The 23,777-nt window shown below is 40.4% G+C and overlaps 1 protein-coding gene and 1 long non-coding RNA gene across 20 annotated transcripts in view; one reads left to right on the top strand and one right to left on the bottom strand.

Annotated features, from left to right (window-relative positions):
• Positions 1-22,656, top strand: part of AAK1 (AP2 associated kinase 1) — a 335,873-nt gene extending 313,217 nt beyond the window's left edge. For 16 of the 19 annotated variants that reach the window (XM_072635329.1, XM_072635330.1, XM_072635338.1 and 13 more), the window contains one exon: positions 14,706-22,656. In XM_072635329.1, the coding sequence (XP_072491430.1) occupies positions 14,706-15,853 (1,148 nt within the window). In that variant the 3' untranslated portion in view covers positions 15,854-22,656. Of the gene's footprint in view, positions 1-716; positions 2,215-14,705 lie in introns of those variants that run through there. The other 3 variants (XM_072635349.1, XM_072635348.1, XM_072635346.1) reach the window with 1 other exon arrangement.
• LOC140520900 (uncharacterized) lies at positions 2,125-14,711 on the bottom strand. Its single transcript, XR_011972699.1, has 2 exons — positions 7,980-14,711; positions 2,125-4,002 (listed from the first exon to the last, which is right to left on the bottom strand). It is a non-coding gene; the product is annotated as an uncharacterized lncRNA (long non-coding RNA).
• Positions 22,657-23,777: the final 1,121 nt, after the last annotated feature.

Below are 23,777 nucleotides of genomic sequence, written 5' to 3'. Positions count from 1 at the left end.
GTCCCCAACCTGCTGGGAATAAATATTTAAGGGCTCTTTGAATTATGAGTTCTTTATGGTTGGACAGAGAGACTGGAGTTGAAGGAATGCATCCATAATCACATTTTACAAATTTTGAGGGGAAGAAGATTAAAAAAAAATTTAACAAATGTTCCTTTTAAAGAGGGTCACCCCTCTTGCAATGTCATACTCACATATTCAGGGCTTACATTTGAAATTTTTTCTGCTTTGAATAGTGTCAGAAAAAATTTGATCTCTCTGCTATGCCAAGTTGCCAAAAGACCATTTATTTGGTTATTTTAGTGTCTCTCCCTGGGCACAAAAGTTGCGTTTGGTCAAGTCCTACCTCAAGCAAAAATGATTTCATTTAACTTGGTTGGTGGGATGAATATCAGGGTGCAGCCTCTTATTCTCTGCCAAAAATGGAAATCACCTTTGCTAGTAGCTTTCATTTGCCCTGCCGTTAACAGAATAGTGCATGGGCTGCCTTGTGGCTGTTTGGGGGGGTTGAGAGAGAGAGAGAGAGAGAGAATGGTGGGTGGTAGGAAATAGTTCATTTTGATTCTTGCAAATTCTAACCAATAACAAATAGCTTGCATAGATTTTTTTTTTTACTGCTTCTAGTTTTTTTTTTCTTTTTCTTGGTTGCTTTGCTCTGCACATCTAAACCTTAACCCTTTGTGTTCTGTACTGAATTCCTATCTCTCCACTTCCAGGTGGGCACTCTAGAAACAGCAGTGGGAGCTCTGAGTCCAGTCTTCCCAACCTAGCCAGGTCTTTGCTGCTGGTGGATCAGCTCATAGACCTGTAGCGGTGACCCAGTAGCAGATGCAGTTCTGTAACCTTCATACCGTAATCTACGTTTTCATTCCAGAGGAGTTAACCTTCAAAATGATTTTTTTTCTAGTTTGAAAAAAAAAAAAAAGGGACCCGCCAATCCTTTACCCTCACCTTTCACCTTCACCCTTAGAAACATTAAGGAAAGGAGATGGCCTTCCAGAGATACTTCTCGGCAAGTTCCTCCCAGTTATTTTGTCAATGGTTTCTCATGAACCCACTTTCAATAGCATTAGCTTAAATTGTGAAATAGTTGCCACAAAGCCTCACTTTTGCTGGAATCAGTCCCTATCTAGCTTGACCAAAAGCTCAAGTGTAACCGAACTAGTTAATTGTCACCTGGTGTCCTCTCTTTTGTGCTCAGTAGGAATGGCCTCCCAAGCCAGTACTCCCAAAGCCCTTTTCCTTAGGCCTGATGAATATGTTTATCTGTTTCTTTTCTTTTCTTAATGCATCACCTATTGGAGATGGACCATTAAAATGTTCTCAGCTGGAGGCAATAGACTGGGGATGGATCTAAGGCTTAAGGGAGGCTAGAGAGCCTTGTTGGTAGCATATGCTTGGTGAGAGAAATTGGGTTTTGCCCTAGCCAACCAAGTTAGACTTAGCTAAGGGATTTCACATGCCACCCCACTAGCATCCCACCTCACCCCAAATCTGTTCAGCATTCCTTTAACCTCTTGGATATGAAGAGACCAAGATACATGACTGCAAACACTGGCGATTTTGGGGTAAACTGCATTCCAAGTATTGCTACTCCTATTGTTGTACCTGTCCCAAGCCCAGATCTCAGAATTAGACCAAAATATAGACAGTGGTGGTAATTATATCTTTAATTAGAAGCCACTTTTTCTGTTTGTTTTTTGGGGGATGGGTGGGGTGGGGGTGGGAGAAGGCATAGCAGAAACGGATGTATTTTTCTTGTGATTTTTATTTTGAATTGAATACTGTAAATTATGTATAAATGAAGATGTTGACTAGTTCTGTTTCCACTTGGCGTTTCCAATTCAATGTCAGGTGTCTGTACAGGGTTTATGCTCCCCTTTCCTTGTAATTACTTGGCAGCCCCACCTTGTAAGTTCCGGGATCCTCCTCAGCTGACAAGTGTTTTGCTATGAGCTTCCTGCCAATCTTTTGTCCTTGTAGAGTAAGTGCGTGTTTCTGTTCAGGTCATCAGAGGTGGGTGTGCTGACGGGCTAGGCACAGTATGGCCGAGGCTAAATTACCTTCCTTTCTCCTTGGTGTTTAAGTTGGAGGCTGCCAGCCGCTGTTCTGCTTGCTCTCCTTGGCTTATAAGCCAAACATCAAGAAACAGCACAGAGTTCTTCACTGACTTTAAAACACTGTTTATGAAATAAAGGACTCTGGACCAACATACTCACAAGTTTAGTGGTCGCCCTTTGTTTGCTTATGGAGCTCATGCTATTCAATGAATTGTGGTTTGTTTTGTTTTGTTTTTCCGCTTGTGAAAAAGCTACAGATGAAAGTCCATGAGAAGAGGTGGGTTGGGCAAGCCTTCTACCTACTCTCCCCCCACCTCCACTTCGGGCTCTATAATTCACCCTCAAAAAGGATCCAGATCTTAGCTGAAAAGATTTCTGTAAATAAAATTCCACATCCACACTCTTGGCTCTAGATCTAGTACTTTTATTTCTCCTTCTTTACATTTGCACTTTAAGAAGAAAGGGGAAAAGGGGTGGTGACCCATTTGTCAATACCCCTGGAAGCCTGCAAGACTCTGCACTTTGGAGGGGAAGCTTTGAGCTCACCCATGTGAGCGGCCTTAGAGAAACAATGGAGCTGGGATCCGAGTCTCTTTTCCATTCTTTTCTCTTTCAATTGCACCACTGTGGGCTGAAGCCAGTTGGCCAAATAACAAGCCTGTTTTAGGGTAGGAGGTCCCTTTTTGGTTTGTTTTGTTTTATTCAGTTTCAAGAATTAAATCTTCCTGCTGGGGATGAAACGCCAACACAGTGTCAGTGAAATCTTTTTGTCAATTGGCTGAGTTTCATCAACAATAAAAATGGAACTTGGTTTGCTTTCTTATGGTCGGGAAGGGGGAAATGTTTATAAACAGCAATGTTTTGAATTAATGCTTTAGATCAGAATTTTATTCTCTTTTCTGAACATAAACAGAATGTATCAGCCAGCGGAGATATAATAGTTTAGTTTAAAATAAGATTGTCTCATTCATATGGCCTAACTACTGAATTCAAATAAAGTCATGAAGAATATCATTATGAGAAAATGAAAGAATTGGGTTTAAATGGTCACTCTTCCACTTGGCTCTTAAATTAGATTAATATGTATTGACTTCATAATGGTCTGGCTCAGGAAGTTTTAATGAAAATAGCTAATAAAATTGGACACAAAAGAAGCTCAAGACTCAAAGATGTTAACCTCCAGGGCTTTGGAACTTGGAACAGCTGGAAGGAGATGGCTGCACTCAATTTTTTGAGTCATGTTCTTCAGGGGTATGGGAGGAAAATCAAGTATCTGTCAGCTGAGAACATGTGGGAATGACCCAATAAATTAGGCCCTTTCCAGATTTTTAAAGTCAATGTTAACTTTAATGTTGTTGTTGTTTTTAAGTAGGAACAAGTAAAATAGGATGGTAATTCTAGTCACTGGTTAAGAGAATAGAATTTCAAAGCTGGAAGGTAGAAAGCATTGTGATGTGGAAAGAATATTTGCCTGGGAATCTAGAGGCTGACATTAGGCTCATGTATTACCCAAAACAAATAACTTAGCTTCTTTGGGGCTCAGTTTCTTTATCTGGTAAAAGGACTTCAAACAAGATGATTTCCAAGGTCCCTTAATGTTCCATAGCATTCTACAGGATGTGTAGATCATCTTAGGGATCATCTGGTTTTACTTCCGAAGAACTGTGAAGGATGCTTCATCCTGATGTTCTTCTGTGACTGACAGCGCAATTCCTGTGTGCCGTTGCTTCATTTGTGTTTGTGAAGTGTTTGAACAGGATTGTACTAACATGGTTAGTTGGCTCTCTGAGGCTTCACTCGATAGGGCCAACACTTTTTTTTATTTGAATAAAGGCCCATGGGGATTCCATCATAGCTGCTTTTTAAAAATTTGAACATGGCATCTTATTAAATAGAGCAGCACGGGAGCAGCCTGAATTCATCAGTTCTTTAGTTTGTTAGCCTGAAAAGAAATGAGCAAGTACTCTACAAGTTGTTCCACAAGTCTAAGTGCAGCTTTAAACTTTTATAGTTAAAACTGCCCTAAGGCTTTTGGGACACCCTGTAGAAAGATACATGGTTATATAGAGATGTCTATATATCTAGATGTGGACATAGACGTCATACCTGTGTGTACAGACACATATGTATACATGGGTTACATATACATACATATATATATATGCATAATTTATTTTTACCATAATACTTCAAAGGTGATCATTATAACTAGAAATTGATTTGTCTTCCCTGGCCTTCAGATACTTGGGTCACCTAATTCAAATCCCTGAAGCCTTTCTTTCCAGTAATTAGCAAATTGTAAGCACTTAATAAATGCTTATTGTTCAACTGACTGGCAAGAAAGTTACCTGACTGTAGGCATCATAAAGAGAGAAGAGGTGCTAGTCCTACTTGTACCCTGCCCAGCTTAGGCCATCTCTGGAGGGCTGTGTTAAGTTCTGAGCAGCACATTTGAGGGCAAGGGCACTCATAAATCCTCCCTCACTCTGTAAGAGGAGGACAGCCAGGAGCTATGTGAGAACTGACTAAAGAAACTAAGGATATTTAGCCTGAAGGATAGAAACTATAGAGGGAATCCTGGCTTTTCAAGTACTTGAAAGGCTGTCCCAGGGAATAGCTACTACTTGATCCCATAGGACAGAACTTGGAGTAGATGGGATTTGCAGAGGTTGACTGAACCCAAAAACTTTCTGACAATTAGAGCTATCCCATTGGTTATGTGTTCCACCATGGACTCCAAGCAAAAAAGTAGGAGCAACAGTTAGAAATCAAAAAAAGACAAATTAAGTTTGAGTTAGGAATGAATTTTTAATAATTAAAGATATCCAGGAGGCAGAGAGTTCTCTGTCACTGGAGGTATTCAACCAGAAGATGCTAGAAAAGGCACTTACTAGACACATTGTAGACATTGATAAGCCCTCCAAGGGCTTTTCCAGCTCTGAAATTTGGTGATTCAGTGACCATATTAAAACAGAAGATTCTGCTGAATTGAATGCTTTCTGAGGAATGACTTTAAAGTACTGTGTTGGATTTTTCTAACAAACATATCAGAATTTATACATCCAAATAACTTATTTTCTAAGTGGTTCTCCTGACTGTCTTGTGTACTTGTCCCAGTGATATCTGCCTACTGTCACTTAAGCATCTTTACTCTGACTTCCCTGGGTGAGGAAAGAGGACAGGCCTCAGGGCTAATCGATAAACCAGACCACACAGGAACACCTGTCACATCGTTCCTTAGAGTTGGTACTTAATTGAAATTAACACCCCCTAGCTTGATAACTGGAATTGCCATCAAATGACTCCACCTCCTAAAGTGTCCCTTCCCTCCTCAAAGGACAAAGATTTGTCCCCACAGACTCCAGGCTTTTGAATGTACTGCAGACTTTGAAAGCAATCCCAAAAGAGATCTTCTTTGTTTACCCAGAGTAACTTGGCTCCAGCTATGAAATTACATATCAGGTTTGTTTTTAGCCTCTTAACTAACATGTAGGAGCAAATTGTAATGAATCTTTAAAAAATTAAATAGTCACAGTTGTGACTTTTTTGTCAGGACTTTGTGACAATTTCCCTGTATGTAGAGTGAGAGTGAGGAGCATGAGGTTGCAGTGGATGAAGGGCTGACCTTAGAGACAGGAAGATTTGGATTCATTACCTAAAAGTTAGGGAAGTGCCCTAGGCAGCTTTCTTAAGTGTGTGTCTCTAAGTGTGTAAGTTAGAGACTAGTTGTAGATTCCTCTCAGTGGAAAAGGTTCTGAATTTTTAGACTTGGAATTCCCTACACTGATGAAATCACACATCTGGAACTCCCCCACTTTCTACTCCTTCCCCTCCCCAAAAATAGATTGACCATATCAAAGTGGGACCATTAAGATCATGTAGTCCAACCCTCTTGTTTGACAGCCACTGAGTGAGGATTCTCAACTGGGATCTATAATTCTCTAGTACATCAGGCCATTGACTTTCATAGAATACTGACCATGTGATTAGGTACTGAATTTATTGCAAAGAGGACATACCTTATATAGAGAAGGTAATGGCCTGCAGGATGATTTTAGGAGTGCTGGGAAAGTTCACCCCACCCCTTCTTACGGACTGCTCTCACTAAGTCCTTTATACCTAAAATTCCATCATAGTTGATTCATTTTTCCAAGTTAAGCATTGCCTTCTCCCTATAGTCAGTCCTCTTTTGAAATAAAAACTTCAGGAAAGATAACATTAAATAACTTTAGGGTGAATTCATCTTCAAAAAAGAGTCAGTAAGTGTGCTGGAAAGTTTGAGGTACCTGGGATAAGAGAGGAACACAAAAGAGAAAGTTGACATAGGAATGGGAAGAAAGGGAATGTTCCCCTCCTTCCCAGTGGTGACTTGGGTTAGTACAACTGTTCACATTACTGGAGAAATCTCTGTCTAATGCCAAGGATGAATGATGAGTTCCCTTAATCATGAGTGAAGAAGCTGACATGGTCTCCATAAGTAACACTACTGGAAAAGTGGAAATTTGTTGGGTTATGTGGTTTCTTTTGTAAATACTACACATTAAAAGAGCCTGCCATGTATTATTTATTGGACTTTTCAAAATAAATTGTTATTTTTCAAAAGCAAAGCATCTGTTATTACAGGTACTGAAAGGGATGTGATATCATCTGGTTCAGTTGTCTAATTTTTCACATAAAGAAACTGAGGCCCTGGTAGGAAAAGATCACACCCCTAATAAATAGAGGAGTTGGGGACTCAAGGTCAGTGGGATTTACTCTTTCTATATCATCTTTAACAACAGCAAGGTAGAGGGCAGAGAGCACTGAATCTGAAGACAGGGGACTGGGCTCAAATCCTCCCTCACTCATTTACTCCCTGTGTCACCTTGGGTAAGTCACCTTGTAAAAGGAAGTTATTTAGATGGCCCTTTTTTTTTGTTGTTATTTTTTGGAGATTATAAAAATTAAATTTCTTTGCAAAATTTGGTATACTGACTTTGGAAAAACTGGAACCCTCCCTTTGTATTTTATAATTGACAATAGGCTACACCTCTGCACAAAATGCCATTGATTTTTCTTTTTATAGTATATATTAGAGGTAGTCCTTCCTAATTAGGCCTGTGGCTGCTAATCAGTCTGGCCAAAATAAGTCCAAGAAAAAAACTCATTCGACTTAAGTTGAACACACATGTATTAACTACCTATAGTGTACAAGACATAGTGCTAAGCTTTAAATAAACAAAAACGAAATAATTGCCTAGTTCATGCCCTGGAGGAGCAGGGGGTAAGGAGGGAGAATATAATATCTACACAAATAATTATGCTATGAGGTCGATTATAGTGGGGCAAAGGAGAGAGTTAGCCTTAGTGTTGGGGAAATTTGAGAAGAGCGAGCGGTGTCAAGGAAGGCTTCCTGGAAGAAATGCTGCCTTTGCCAGGTCTTAAAGGAGGAGAGGAATTTTCACAGGCAAAGATTTGGAATGAATGTTTTCTCGGGCATGAATAACACCCCACAAAGATGCATGGAGGCCAGAAAGAATGACTGAGTTCGCAGAACAGCTAGTAGTCTCATTCCGCTGAAATAGCTAGTGTGTGAGAAGCAGCTTGGCATAGTAGTTTGAGATCTGTCCTTCAGTCTTAGGAGAACTAGGCTGAAGTTCTGTCTGCCACACATCTCACCTGTGTGACCCTGGGTAAATCACCGAACCTCTCAGTGTTCTTTCTAGGCAACTCTAGGATGATTAACAGAAGATCTGTTGTCGTGTACTACAGAAAAGTGCCAGCCTGCATTGGCAGAAGGAGTTTCCTCATTTGTGAGTTTCCTTTATCAGTGAAATAATCATAGATGCAGTCCCTATTGCTTTCTAGTAAGTGAAGGGAATAATGAGAGAAAAGGATGGAAAAGTAGCTTGGAGCCAAACTGTAGAAAGTTTTACATACCTGGTTAAAGAATTGGAGAGTGACAGAGGTTGCTTCTTCTTTCCATTTTCTGACAGATGACTACTTTGCAATGACTTTCACCTCAGTGGTGTTCACTAATGGAATCTGCTGGGCTTTATCCTGGCACAAAGATGTGAGAACTTGAATAAATAAAACCTATCTCTGCTAGACAACTTCAGCCCAACTAAAACTTCCAGGATTACGGCTTTCTTTTAGTTTATTCCACTTTTTCTTAACATCCACAGTCCAGAAACCATCGAGAGCTTAGAAAGCTGTGACAGTATCTTCCAAGGTATTTAACTAACCACACTGCAGGCATCCCAGCAAGCTTTAAAACAAAAGACAAAGAATCATAACCTGGATTTTAAATCCTACATGGTCTCTTTCCAGAAATTCCAAGTACCATAAAAACCAAATTTGCCTCCTTCAAACACCAAGAGATCTCACTGACATTAAGTAAGCCTTTATCTTTCCTACACCCTTAGCATTCACGTGGTTATGCCTTTGTTTCCTAGGAGAAAATGATTGTCACATGACATCCCTTTGAATATAACCAGTCAATAGTTTCAACTGTCAGAAGGTATTTTTTTTTTTATTTCTACTGTATTTTAGTAACCATGGGGAGTTGGGGAGAAGGATTGGGTGTTGATAAACTATGCAAATAAAATCACCAAATAGTGGTAGATGCCAGATAAGAAAAAGCTTTTTTGTTTTTAGTCTTTCTTTAAATGTGGCAGTGTGGATTTTTATCTACTTTGAGAATTTGAAATTGAGTTATCACATAACTCCTTCTATCATGTAACTATATATTTAACACCAGTCTTCATTCTGTCCTTCCCCCAAGAAGATAAAGCAGACAGATAGACACGAATTTAAGTCAAAATGTGAAGGCTAGGAATTGCCACCCAAATATTTTAAAGAAATAAAGCTCTATCTATAAATGTAGGCAGAATGTCCTTATGTAAAAATTCAAGAGAATAGAATCTTCATCTCACTACTGAGCGTGCTTAGAAATGTAAATAGTATAACTTTACAGAAGGAGCTGAATTCTTGAACTTTTCAGAAAAGAGGTGGCACCATTGGTATAAGAAGATGGCACCAAAAAAAAAGCGTGTGTGGAAAGGAAATAGGAAAAAAAAGAGAGAATATCATACCTAATCTGGATTCAATCTTAATAATCAGATAAAGAAGCACCTCCTCCTCCATAGAAATCTGTTGTACATGGGAGGAAAACTGGAAAACAAAAGTCTGTATTACAGCTGCCCACTTATTCCATCTTATTTGCATCGACTTGTGCAAGCAGACTTATTATGGGTGACTGACATGCTGACAGAGGCTTTCTCACAGATCCCTTGTCAGCATCCCCATTGACCTGAGAGGCACCAGTCATATCTATCAGTAACCTCTGGAGGCCACCAAGTCCCATGTTCCTAGTTGTAGGGATTTTCTCTACCTTTAGAGCCACATGTGACTGAACAATCAGAGGTCTATTTTTACAACCAAAACCAAGAAATCCACCAAACGTATATGTCTCTGATCAACAACTTGTCTTTCTGGCCTTTTGGTGAGGATTTTGCATTTTTCAAACTGTGGACTTTTTGAGATTCTTTGTCATAAGGCACTCTGTTCTGTATTCCTTCCTCTAACCTGTGTAAGAACATCTCCAAAACAGTGGTTTTAAGTATACAAAGACATCTGCAGGATGTACATGAATTCCTTAGATGCATGTGTTATTATTTTGCAATTCAAAGTAAAGTAAAAATTTCTCTTGTGAAAAACATGCTGCAAGCCATAAGGGAAATTTAAGCATTGAACCTTTTCCCTTTGGAGCACACTGAATTATAGATGTTTTGTAGAGAAACTGTTGCTAAGATCAGTCATTCAGGGCCTTAAAGACATTGTGATACAAGAGAAAGAACGTTGGATGTGAAGACAGAAGGTTGAATCCTACCTTTGCCACTCACTGTATAACCTTGGGGAAGTCACTTAACCTCATTGGGTAGCAGGGATATGGATCATATTATTCCAAAGAGCCCTGCCTGTTTTAAATCCTATGACTTTATGAAATTGAACACTTGAGCCCTAATTCAGAAGCGAATGATGAGCCAGTAGATGGGTAACTGGTAGGTCAAGTCAGCAAGTATTTTTCTTAATGCCGCCCATGCTGCTTAGCTCTCTGAAGCATATGGGATTTTGTTGAATTGTGCTTGGTTTGTAGTTTCTAGGGGTACTATGGGGCACCACCAAATCACAAAGGCAATTTTTAACATTCATTTTTTTAAAGTTTTTTTTCTTTTCTCTCTCCATCTAAAATTTTCTCTTTTCTCTTTTCTTTTCTCTCTCCATCTCAAACACCTTCAGATTTTGAAGTGAAACCAAGCATCAGGATCATGGTGCTGATGTAGCCAAGATTATGCTTGGAATCCCCACTTAGACCAGTTAGCTCCATTCTATTCCATGATTACAAACTATGTCCCTTAGCCGAGCTAGACAGCGTAAATTCTGTGCTATTGTTTACTAGGGAAAATAGTCAAGAGAATATGGATGTATAAAGGCAAATTCATGATCACGTCTGGAAAAACAGCCCAAAGCACATGCCCAAACAGATGTCACTAGAATTACCTACGTAGAGCATCAGGACATGCTGAGAAACAATTGTGACTGGAAGATTACCTATTTAAGCTAAGGGACACAGGCAAAACAGCTTATCAAAAATGGACCTGGAGATTTTAGGGAACTGTGATGTCACTATCTCAGCCAAAAAGCAAATATAAAGCCAAATCACATTGATTGAGATGGTGTCCCAAGTGAGAGAGACGATGATTCTCCTGTATCGTGTCCTGGTCAGATCACAACTGGAGAATTGTGTTTGCCTCCAGGTGCTGCATGTTAGGGTGACCCTTGCCAAGCAGAAATATGTCCAAAGAATGTCATCATAATGGCAAAGGGATCCAAAAACCATGCTAGGTATGTTTTGCCTTGGTGAGGAGAAGCCTTAGATGAGTCACAAGAGCTGTCTTGAAGATTTAATGAGATATGTGGAAAAAGGGATTAGAATCATTTTGCCATATCTCAATTGACTCATCTTGGTACAATGAAAAGAGAATCTTCCTAACAATTAGAGCTACCCATAAAAAGAATGGGGTGTTTTAGGAAGTAGTGGGTTTCCCAAATAGAAGCTGTATGACCACTTGCTACGATCATCAAAGCACAGGGATATTCCTGTTGACGTATGAGTTGACCTATATGGCTTTTGTGGTCCCTGTCAGTGCTGTGATTCTTAGACGGTAGCTGTTTTGTACCCAGTGAAATTCATTTAACAGCTTTCTGTTTTTGGATTATCATTCAGAAATCCTTACTCCTTTTCCTGCCTTATTTTAGTGGCTACTACCACCATGGCTATTACTGCTACATACAATCCATCAGAATATGAAATCAGTGATTCTGTAGATGTACAATGCATTTTAACAGAGACAGAGACTGAGATAGGACATTCTTAGGTAAGGATAATCCCTGTACCAATGCATATTGACACCTTCTTTGCAGCTTAGTCTAATGAGTAGCCTAGAGCATAGGGAGGTTGCTAAGGAACTTGCCCAGGGTCACAACCAGTGTATGTCAGAAGTAGGACTTGAACCCAGGTCTTTCTGCGTCTGAGTCTGGCTCTGTAGCTAAATATCTAGGCATGATGTTTTCGTAGACTTGATCTCTATCCTTGTCCGGTTCCTTTCGTTTTCTCCCCATGCACAAGCTTTATGAAAAGGAGAACTAATGTTGGAAGGATTCAAGCCTCCCAAAGGAAGTGAACTCAAAAGTGGATCTTTCTGGCCACGAAGAATCCAAAGAAAGACTAATGCTTTTGCGAGACAGGGTGTGGTCTGTCCACCTTTTAAGGGGATAGGATCAAATTAATCTGTTCGATTTTGTAGGGTCCTTGTGGTTGCATCTTCCCTTTCGTAGGAATGGTGGGAATTTGAAGTAAGATTTTTTCCATTGCCCAGAATAATCTTAGAATGAATATTATTGAACTCCTTTTTCAGCTCCTTCCTTTTGCTCCTCTACCTTTTTTGACTAATGAGGATTTTCTTAGGATTCCACTATCATTGGTGTGTAATGATTAATGGATTCTTGGTTGATTAAAGCCTGGTGTTTCCCCAGTGACCAGGGAGTTGTTCCGTACTACTCAGCCATATGAAGTAGGTGAGAGTTGCTTGAATCTGAACACTATTTGGAAATTCTCATCAATCTATATAATGAACATGGCCAGGATCCAAAATACAAATACTTCTGTGGACAATGTTTATGCTGTCTGTACGTTTAAACACACACACACACACACACACACACACATATACATACACACACTGGTGTAACTAAATCAAGAGATTTGGGTAGGGTTTTGCTTGTTCATTTTTCATCCTGAATTCCAACTACTGTTTAGTTTCTTTCAACCATATAATGCCAAATAGTTGGCCTGACTGGATTTTCACTCTTCAGCTGGTTATTTCAGTATGCTGTACAACCAACTTAATGAAATATCTTCTTTAATGAGCCTGTAAGGAAGTTTGGGGGAAATGGTGTTGGCAGACAGAAGTGGGGTGCTTGGAGGTGGGAGGCAAGGAGGGCCTTCCAAACGACTTATATCTCTGGGAATGAAAATCCTTGTTTAGAAAGCTTCTTGGCTCCCTTTCTTCTGAACGTCCTATAGAAATGACATTTTTAAGTCAGCCATGATAGACCCAAAGTTGTCATTCCTAAACAGGAAAGTGAGCTTCAGTCTGAAAACTCCTACTAAGGAGAAGTGAGTGAGTAGTGAAATGAGCCAAGCCCCCTTAAAGGGTATCTCTTTCTTGCCCAACCTAGTGCTGACCAAGGCTATCGTATCTCCAGTCTCCCTGCACAAGCTAGAGCTTGAAAGCAAGTTCCCGTCACCATCATATCCTTTCACTACCGTATGGAAAGTGTTCAGCTTTACATACTAGTTCAAGGCTTTCCACCTTCATTTTAAAATGTCACTAGCATAGTCACTGCAGTCAAACTGTTAGGAAGGAAAATTTTAAAAAATGTCAAACCGTTTTGTTACTTGCAGACAAAATATTGAGATTAGTACTGTTTAAAGAAGCATCGCTAAAAAAAATAAGTTATAGGCTTCAGAGAAACAAATAGTATTTTTGTACAGCAACTTATAAAATGTTCACTTATCTCTACACTGTCTTTACTTTACAGTGTAATGTATCCAAGTGAATGTTTCCCAATAAACTGATTTTGGTGCCTCTCCTGCTGCGTACTGTGTACTTAATTCAGGTGTAGAACATTGGGGGAGAATGCCCACAAATTGCATCACTGTTTACCAGCTTGGGTGGGAATAGACGGGGAGGAGGGTCAAGGTACGTCTGCATTGTGGTTGAATTTGTAACATCCCAGCTCATCTCAATGAGTTATGAAGAGGCAGGACAGTATAGTAGAAAGAACACTGAATTTGAAACCACAGGACCAAAGTTCAAATCCCAGTTCCTTTGCTTATTACTTGTGTGACAATGGGACAGCAAGTTTGCCTCTCTGGACCTCAGTTTCCTCATCAGTAATATAATGAGATTAGATTAGATTACTTCTAAAGGCCTTTTCCAACCCTAGGTTTTCTAAAGTTCTAGTGATTACACTCTTCTGACCATTTGAGCAAACAAATGCCTTTTTAGCACCCCAAATATCCTTCATCTGTATTCTTCTTGCTTAGTTATCTGTGCCTTCTTGCTGCCCTCTTGCTAACATGTGTCCAATGACATACTTCTAAGCTGCTAATATTGCCTTGAAGGTAAGCTCTCTTGTATTCTGATAACCATCATAAATTGTGTTTAAGCCAGAACACCTTTGAGATGCCTAGAGCTAGGCGAAAAGAGACTAGTGTGTTATGGTGTGTGCTAATGCCTAGGTCACTACCTGGGTCCTTAACACACTCTTGCCAATTTGAAGAGAGAGCTTTTAAATAGAGTTTTTTGGCTTGTTTTTTAAACCAAGTATTGGCCAGTTTAGAAAACTGAAAAAAAAATTCCAGAAACAACTCTACTGAAAGGCAGTTATTTTACATATATTTAAATTGCATCCCCCCAGAGATCTCCCTTATTGTAAAGACTTTTAAAGGTTCATAAGCTTTTGGCTCATTGAACAAGATTTTGTGACATTTCCCATCCTCAATGAAATAGTTATCCAGAAGCCAGGGTCTGCTTCCCCTCCGAAGGTTTCTCCCCTGGTGATGGAACAGGCAGCATGGAGCCCGCCACATGCCAGAGACTGAGCTTTTGCATAGCCTGAAGCTGTGAAGGTGTGCCTGGGTATGTTGATGGGGCTTGTTTTTGTTCATTTATGAACCAGAAGCGGATAGAGAGAGAGTCTTGGTGCCTGGCCATGTGAAAGGGAATGTTGAGTAGCTCTGGATGTCTGTGTGTGTCTAACATCTTCATCTCCTTTTCCCATGCCTCATACTTGTCATGTTCCAAGATGTGAGATGGTGATGGGTTGGGCTCCAGTTTGTGTGCAGTTTCCCTGCCTGCTTGCCATGGTTTCTTCTTCCCGTTTTCCATTTTATTTTCTCCCCCTTCCCATTGACCACATTTGTTGTTTAGTTTCATGATGTTTCTGCCATGTGGGCAGGGTGGGGGCAATATTCAGAATTGGGGGACCCTTCCACACTAACCTATTCAGTAACTTTCTGTTTGATGCTCTCTGCAGGTCTCCAGAGAGAGCCAAACTCCTGTCCTTCAATAAGTGTTGAGCCGTTTGAAGAGCCTTCTCACCAAGGTCTTCCACTGGAACCAGACTCTAACAGGGGGCGAGGGGCCAAATCTCAGAATAATTTAGAATCGGACTATTTGGCACGAGGTAGGCCTTCCAGCAACAGCTCCTTTCATAGCAGTGAAGAAGAAGGGACAGATCTTGAGGGAGACATGTTGGACTGCAGCGGCTCTCGGCCTCTTCTTATGGATTCTGAAGAAGAGGACGAATCCTGTAAGCCTGCACAGTCAGGGTTGGTAGAAAATGTTAATGTCACTCAACTAGAAGTTTGCAAGGAAGAGGCTAAGACAGCCCTTGGTGGGAAAGAGAACCAGTTCCAAGCTTTTGCACAACTGACTGGAGAGGTTGCTGGTGAGCCAGATGTTTTTGCCACAGCCCCTTTCAGGAGCGCAAGACCTCAATATGATGGCATGGATATTTTCACCAAAGCCCCATTTGTCACCAAGGGCCATGTGGCTCCTCAGGTGCCTGAGGATGCAGATGTATTTCTGAGAGCTCCTTTCACCAAGAAGAAGAGCGTTGAAGAGCTTGTGGTCACTCAGGCCTCGGTGGATTTACCCACACAGGCTGCTCTCCATAGTCAGATGGGGGATGGTCCACCAGTTATTAGCCCTCTGCTCGCAAACCTTGATAGGGGGGTGTACCCTGCAGCCCTCCCTCCTCTAGCTCAGTATCCCATGGTGGGATTTCTCCACCAGTCTAATCTCCCTCCCAATTCTATCCAGTCAGCAGAAAGCCTAGACAACATCACTTCCAAGGGAACCTCTCTGGATACTGGAGGCCACCCTAATGACCGAAACAAAGGTCACCTGTCCCAGAAGGAAGTTGCCTCCAGCTCTGTGGCCAGCAAATCATTCCGCCCCCAGTCTTTGTCCAAATATTCCCGTCACTATAGCCCTGAGAATGAGCCAAGCCTGGAAGCCCAGCCCATTGCTGCCTACAAAGTTGTTTCCCAAAGCAACAAGCAGTCAATCTCTGGATCCATTTCCATCACATCCTTTTCCTCCCGGACTACAGAACTGCCCAGTGTTGATCCTTTTGCTTTGGCACCCTTTCCTTCCAAATCAAGCAAACAGAAACCTTAAGAGCATCTTCCATTCCTGAAGCCCCTCACCCAAACACACATGCTAATCCAACCATCCCCTTTCACACTATCTCAGCTGCTTTTTACTGACTTTGTGACCCTCCACTATCACAGCACTATTTCTCTTCCAGGACCTAAATCCAACCACAGGAATGGGGGGGGATGGGATGGGAGGGGAGAGGGATATTGAGTTCAAACATTTTAAGTTATGCTCAAGTTTTCTTTTGCTTATATTGACTGCTGGGCTCTTGAAGTGTTCACCTTTATGGTGGCTTTCCACATGGGTCCTACATTATTTCTGAGAAGCTTTTTTTCTTCACCCCTCTTACCCCCAATCTTGAAGAGGCCAGGTTATGTAACACCTCATTCCTGTTCAGTGTCAGGTCAAGTGAGGATTCTGGAATTAGTCCCTCAGGACTGATTTAAAGCTCTAGAAGTGTGGGGGTTTTTTGTTTGTTTTTTTAAGAGGTAGTTTCTGGGAGGAAAACAATACCAGATAGCTCTTTCCTCCCAAGAGGAAGTCTCATCTTGCAGCTACTGACTGTTCTCATAAAACCAGCAAACTCCAGATAGAATGCTCAATAATAAGTTAGTGTGTGCGTGCTGAAATTGAGTGTGGATGGGGGATGGCCTCCTATCCATATAGATACAGCAATGCATGCTTGTGTGATGTCTCTGCATATTTATAGCAATATCAATGAAGTCTCCATATCATGTTTCACAAACTGATTTAAATACTAACATCTGTATTTTCTGAGGCAATACTGCATACGAAGCATGTGGTCTTCTTGCAATACAGGAAACATTTTCCATCAGTTAACGCTTTCCTCACACTCCCCAGATAGCCTTTTATTAGCATTTCCCTTCGGACCTAATTCCATTTTGAGATCCAGCTCTCATTTAACTCCCTTTTTTGACAATAGGATTGAACTCAGGGGAAGGGAGAGATGGTAAAGCTTGGTAGAAGGGATAAATTTTTTTCCGTATTATTATTTTCCACTGATAAAAACCATTTATCTGGTCATGCAATATTCGGTCTATCTATGCATTTTCCGCCACAGCACTGTAGTAATATTTTATTAGGGTCCTGGTGAGAGTATGAAATCTTAAAAGTAGAAAGATCAAAAACATTAGGCTTGAATACAATAGAGAATTCATCAACAGAGCAGCCATATCGCTGAGCTGAGAAAGAATTCAGGATCCTGACCCACTTCTGCTGTCTGGTTAAAGGAAGGGTGGATCAGAAGCACCAAACACAGGGCAAAGAAGGGACTCAGAAATCTTCCAGTTCTTTTCTCTCCTTTTGTGATGCAATGGTTAGAGAAAGAAATCCAGTCTTGGACCCTTTATCATTAGTGCCTCAAAATGATACCTAGGTCTCTGGAAGAAGATCTCAGCTGAAAAGTTTAGCTACATGTAAAAGCACACTTCATGGACAGGCTTTAATGTAAACTCTTTATGTGACACCTAGTGAGATTTGGAAAATTCTCCATTGGATAAAAAACTTTATTTGGACATTCTTGGAAATTAACCCAAGGCTGGAGCTTAGGCTGCTCTTTTCAGTGTAAATGGTTAAACATATATAGTATCAAAATTGTCAGTTTTATAGAAGCAGTACTTATCCTTCAAAACTGGTTCTATTTGGAACTTTACCTGTATCTTGTCTAGTTCAGTGGCAGATTGAATTATGTTCTCTAGGTAATTAGGGCTACTAGCAACTGCTTTCAAATTGATGTAACAACTGTTAGGAATGGGAGTTGCTATGAAGGTAGATAGATAGATAGATAGATAGATAGATAGATAGATAGATAGATAGATAGATAGATAGATAGATAGATGCCTTCCTCCAGCTACCTCTCTGATTATGAAGCAGTCCATGACACAAGGTTACCCTGCTCAACTCTTGAATAATCCATGTATACTAAATCTTTGCACATGGAGCCTTCCTTCTCATGGTCACTGTTGATTTGCCCCCAAAGGCATGAGAAGAAAGATCAAATATCTAGTGATGTTGTCTAGCATGTGTATCCCCGGCCCTCACAGGACCACATGGATGCACATATATGCATACAAACACATAAAGAATCATGGAATCTTTAAATTGACAGGAGTCTTCAAAGTTGATCCAACCTCCCATAAAATGGCAGGCTCCCCGTCAGATGGTCATCCACCCAACTTTTTAATTTTATTTTTAAAAGAACATGGCAATACATCTTAATGTGTGTGATCCCAGTTACTGCCAAGCAGTAGATTGGAGAGCACTCAACTTCCAGAAAGACAAGTTAACAATTTACTTAATTATTTTAAATAAAAGTATACAAGTAGATATGGCTTTAAACAAGAGAAAATCATGATAGCTAGTTTACCTAGGTATAAAATTAAATAGAAGTGCAGCTGGGGTGGTCATCTGTTATAAATATATCTTAGTCTAATGTGACAGGCCTGAATGCCTATAAATTACTATGTGGATCCAGTGATCATACGTTTTTGTTTAATATAGAAAAGAATTTAAATGCATGCAAATTGACCTGATTTTTTTCTTATTCAATCGTCAGCAGAAGACACCATGATCATTACATGTAACATCCCAACTGAAATTTAAAACCACAGTTTCCTGGGATTTCTGTTACATTTTCTGCCAGTGTTTTGCCTAGTGTTTTTCATAAAATTGGCTCTACTTAATTTAGAGGCAGCTGGTGGGGCAGTGGATAGAGCACTAGGCCTGAATACAGGCATACCAAAGTTTAAAGCCAGCCTCAGATACTTACTAATTTTGTGATCCTGAGCAAGTCACTTAACCTCTTTACTCAACTATAAAATGGGGAAAACAACCTCCCAGGGTTGTGGTGAAGATCAAATGAAATAAGCTGCAAAGTCGTTAGCATAGTGCCTGATACATAGTTGGTGCTTCATAAATGCGCATTCCCTTCCTCCTTTAATCCATTTCGTTTCATTATTAAGATAAATGAATTAAAATTTAAGTTAGAACCACAAAATTTCTAAACATAGCAGACCACAATTCCCAGCTAAAATTAAATCTGGAAAGATATCTGTGTGAAATGGGCAGTTTTTACTTCTCATATGACCATGGCCAATTCATTTCTTCTCTGGGCCTGTCTTTTCACCCATAAAATGAAGAAACTGGATTAGACAATCTCTGAAGTCTCTTTCAGCTATAAATGCTACATTTTTTTTTTTTTGCTGTGCCTCTTAAAGTTGGCAGGGAAAGTTATGTCACTTGAAAATAATTTTCTCCCTGAGGGCTTCTGGGATTAGTTAAATCAGTGAGTTGAGTTTATGGATAAGCAGGGATATCCTTACAACACTCCAAATTGGTATCAAGTAAATAATGTAAAATATACTTCCACTTTCATAGTGAAGAGTAGAGACCAAATTAGTTCACTAAGAAATGCTTTGTTTTGGGTTTTGTTTTTTTTTTTTGGTGGTTGTGAAGGGTATGTTTTCTGGATGTATGGTAGGGAACATGCAATTTAATGAAAAGGTATATTCTTTCCACTTGGTGAGCCAGAATATATTTATACCCCTATGTGAAGCCTTGAGCCCACAACCTGTGCTGATTTAAAGGAGCCATGTTCCATCGTCATCATCAAGGACTACTAAATTAGTGAGCTAATTTCTTCTGTTTTTTAAAAAAAGAAAAAGTAACCTCTTTTACACTCACAAATCCAGGAATGGTATAGTAGAAAAGCTCCTGGATACGAAGTCCAAAGACCTGGGTTCAGGGCCCAGTTCTGTTACTTAACTGTATGATCTTTGGCAAAATTATTTGCCCTATTTTGACCTGTGTCTGCAACCTGTAAAATGAGAATTTTGGACTAGATGATCTCTAGGATCCCTTCTAGCCATGAATCTTATTCTGAATCTCAGGAAAACTGATTAGGTGGGAATATAGTCTGAATATTTTATGCTAAATTAGAAGGAAGCAAGTTAACAATGTTCTGTGGACTGCCCCATTATTTTTAGTTTCCTGTTATTATTGATTTTGAAAATTTCCCATGTTTTGGCTCAGTCAAGTTCTTAGGTTGAGGTTAAATATTCATGTTCATGCATCCTGGCACTTGTGTGAAGCCTGAGTATAGAAGCTGGCAGTGGTGACTTTTCTAAACTAAATTTCTAGGAAAGTATATAATGGTTTTTTACTACCTGATTCATGTCAGGTTGTATTTAACACTCATCCCAACCCCACTTTGATGGCTGGACACACATCTGCGTGGAAAATATAAGTACTGTTACATTTCTGTTTTTAAAAATATTTCCCCCAAGTGATGTAAGAATAAATACTAAATACTGTAGGATATTCCCAAAAATGGGAAGGGGAAGGGTCATGTAGAAAGCCCAGTAAAATGGATATGCCCATGTATATGAATAAATATCAAATAGGAAGTCTGAATATAGGAAACTAAAGATGAAATCCAGGACCCTTTAATCTGATGTTAAGGATACTTAGTTACCTGAAATAACTTTTTAAAATTGATGCTACACTTTCCTTTTACTGACTTAGTGGTGGCCCAGCTAAACATGTCAAATATGTGCAATGGATTTTAGTGGTGACATAATATGGAAAATTACGAATTGTCATTGAAGTTTTGCAAATCTTGCTTTTTTTGCAAAAAGCAGCCAACATGAGATCAATCAGCCAGTCTCACACTAACAAGGCATACCAGTAGTGTTCAGATCTGCACCAGCAAAAGTCAGGATTTCACTGTGCTGCTGTAAATGCATTTTAAGTTTTTAGTTGTTACTCTGCTTATTAATCATCTACTTCCTAGAGCTTTTCTTTTAATACTCCCTCCCCCCACTCAGTGCCAGGAGGCTCACAGTTGAAAACACCTTGTTTAATTAAATCTTTTTACCATGTAGAAGGAACTATGTTAAAAACATATGAAATAGGATCTAGCTTATAGCTGTTGGCTCAGATAAGTTCATTTCATTTAAGCCTAAGGGCTTACCTTCAGGAATTTGGGGGATTTATAACTGAGAAAATACAAAATGACCTCTGGGCACATTATTTTTCTGGTTACAAAATAAATTTGCTCAGCATGGAGATAAACAAGGCCTTTCCCCTTCTCCCCTCCTTTAAATCCTGGCACTGCAGTATCCACCTAATTCCATTGCAATGTTCTTCCGCTTACCTGGTCCCACACTTGGAAGTCCAGCGCAGTAATTTTCTTAGCTCCCAGAATGCAGTGCTCTTTCTTGCTAACCTCATGCTCCTCCACACACCCGTCCAGGGAGACTTGAATAGCTTGAGTGGCTGGATTGTTCTGTTGGTCTTCCTTCTTGCCAAGCACCTCTCTTCATATGGTTTTACCATCCAACTCCTTAGGCTTCCTCCATACCTCCTATGACAGTCTTACCATACTAGAATCGTCCCAAGCATGGAAATGCTAAAGAGGACACACACACACACATGCACGCACACACACGGTAAGTTTGTTGGTTCATTGAGCCCGTGTTGCTTACAATACAGGTAAAGTTGTTCACCTCGTCTTGATACTGTTCCCCCATCATCTCCCCCTCCATCCCTCCCCTACAACCACACCCCACCCATACTCTTGTTTTCAGTGATAAGTTTGTGTGAATTCTCTGTGTGACACTAGATTGAGCTAGCTGAGGTAGCTTGATCTGGCACTCCCTCATTGTTCAGTGCTACTTGAACTTCAACCAGAGTTCATCCCACCTCCCGGTTCATGAATGCATGATATCGGTTTGAGTTTACGGTTATGCATTCTTTTGTTCTTGAAGTTCAGCCAGTCTCTGCTGCTATGGTGCCCTGTTACAAAGGAACCCTATGTACAGAGAACAATGTCTGTTCTTTAGGTAGCAAGGGTTATTTTTTAATTCCTTTTGAAAATGAACTGCAGAAGCACGGTTTTGATTTATATCGGTTAAGCTGGACATGGGAGAAAAGGGTGTTTTGGCAATGTAGCTTTTTCAATCACTCCAGTCAGTTATATTCTCTGAGCAACCACCAAAGACTCCTGCTTGAGGAACATGAATGGGAGCTTACATGTGTTTGTTTCTCTCTCCGTGGTATTAACTCATGGTCCTACTTCCATATGTTCCCAAAGAAACCCAAAAGTTAACTCTAGGTTTTTGATGTGAGAAAATTCTGTTCATGCTTCTGACCACTTTCCTGGATTCGGAATGAAAGTGGTGAGACATCACTCTGGTTAATGAAAGGCCTGGATAAAGATAGCATTGGCAAGCCTCCGGCCAGTTGGTCAGGAGTACTTTGTTGTGCAGGTGAGAGGCAACGCTGGGCCCTAGCCTTGTGATGCTAGAAGAGCTGCACTGTAGCCCTCCAGAAGAGTCACAGCCGTGAGGACTGCAGGAAGTGGTTGCAAAGGAGGGGAATGTTCAGGCCATTCATACACTCTGGAGATGGAAACCAGGTGACAGACCTTAGGGATCATTGGTGAAGATGAAGGGGTGGGCTGGCTCCCTCTGCTGACTGAGTTTTCAGTTTCTCCATCTAACTTTTTTTGTCTTGAGTGGACTGAATGAGGAGCCAGACCTGGATATAAAGAAGTATTGAGGTCCTTAAGCCTCAGAAAACAATCTCAAGGGCTGTGAATGAGTAGCCCAGAAGATGGCGGGTGGAAAAGCCACTTTTCCATTCTCAGTGGTTTGGGCAATAATTCTCATTTGCGGGCTTGTTGGCATTATGCCTTTGCACTCTTAGTGTGACCTATCTATGTATCTGATAGTTTTTATGAAGAATTGTTAAGAGTGAGAAACTCTTGAAAATGGACTTGATGAAAATAAATACTTTATGCCTTGCTTGAGTCATTTTTGAAATCAGGCTTCTTCCTGGGATTGGAAGAAGCCATATGTCATACTTTGTTCATTAGTTTCATTACTCTCAAAGCGTCCAACACTTTTTAGCCTTTGCCTGCATTCTCGGGCACAATGTGAGGGACAGACTCCTTTACAAGTCCTGTGTTTTCCTTTTTGATATTATGCAGAGATATGATAGGGGGGTATGTACTCCAAAAGGCACAGAAGGGCCACATTTAGATAGAAGTGGGGATACTGAACCTTTCTGCTACACTCTACCTCCATCTACCAACCTATGGAGGGGAAACTTGGAAACTTCTCACATGTGAATCACCTCTGCCACCAATATATTTCTGAGTGTGATCATATGGTTTTAAGCCATTTTACAAATGAGGGAACTGAGGCCCAGAGGTCCTGTTACACAGCTACTTAGTGACAAAGATGGGACTGGAATCTTCATCTCTAGATACCCAGTCCAGTATTCCTTCTATGACACCACGTATTTGGTGCTGCTGACCAGCAAGTATATCTAGTTGTGGCTCTTAAGATCTACATAAAACTTTCAAGTTTCCCAAAGGCCTTACACGCACCTTGTCCAATCCTCATCACAACTACACAAGGAAAGTACCAAATATTTTGGTCTGAACCCATGACTGCAGTGGTATAGGGAATGAGTTCCCAGTGAAGTAACTCCCTGACCAATGCAAACCAGCAATTATTCTGCAACTTGGGGCATTTTCAGGGCTCTGAAAAGTTGTTCCTGGCCAGGGTTATAGCCAGTATGTCAGAAGTGAGGCTTGAAATATGTTAACTCACAAACTAAACATTAGGTACTATCTGCTAGGCAATGGGGAATAAAAAATGAGCGCTGTAGTCATCTGAGAATGTGGAAAATAATATGAAACCTTGGCAAACTTACAGTATCATTACATTATACCATCATTTATGTTAAGCTACAGAGGTCTCATCCACCCTTTTTAATCCAGCAAGCATTAAGTGCTTTCTGTTCACTAGATGCTGGGAGAGATCAATTTTAAAGGAAGATAAGAGTCCCCACTCTTGCAGGCTTACCCTCTAGGAAGAGGATTGTACAAAGATAACTGTAATACTTGTTCCATGGATGA

Source organism: Notamacropus eugenii, chromosome 1, assembly GCF_028372415.1.
Source record: "Notamacropus eugenii isolate mMacEug1 chromosome 1, mMacEug1.pri_v2, whole genome shotgun sequence".
Taxonomy (NCBI): domain Eukaryota; kingdom Metazoa; phylum Chordata; class Mammalia; order Diprotodontia; family Macropodidae; genus Notamacropus; species Notamacropus eugenii.
This window is presented reverse-complemented; position numbering and strand designations above follow the sequence as displayed.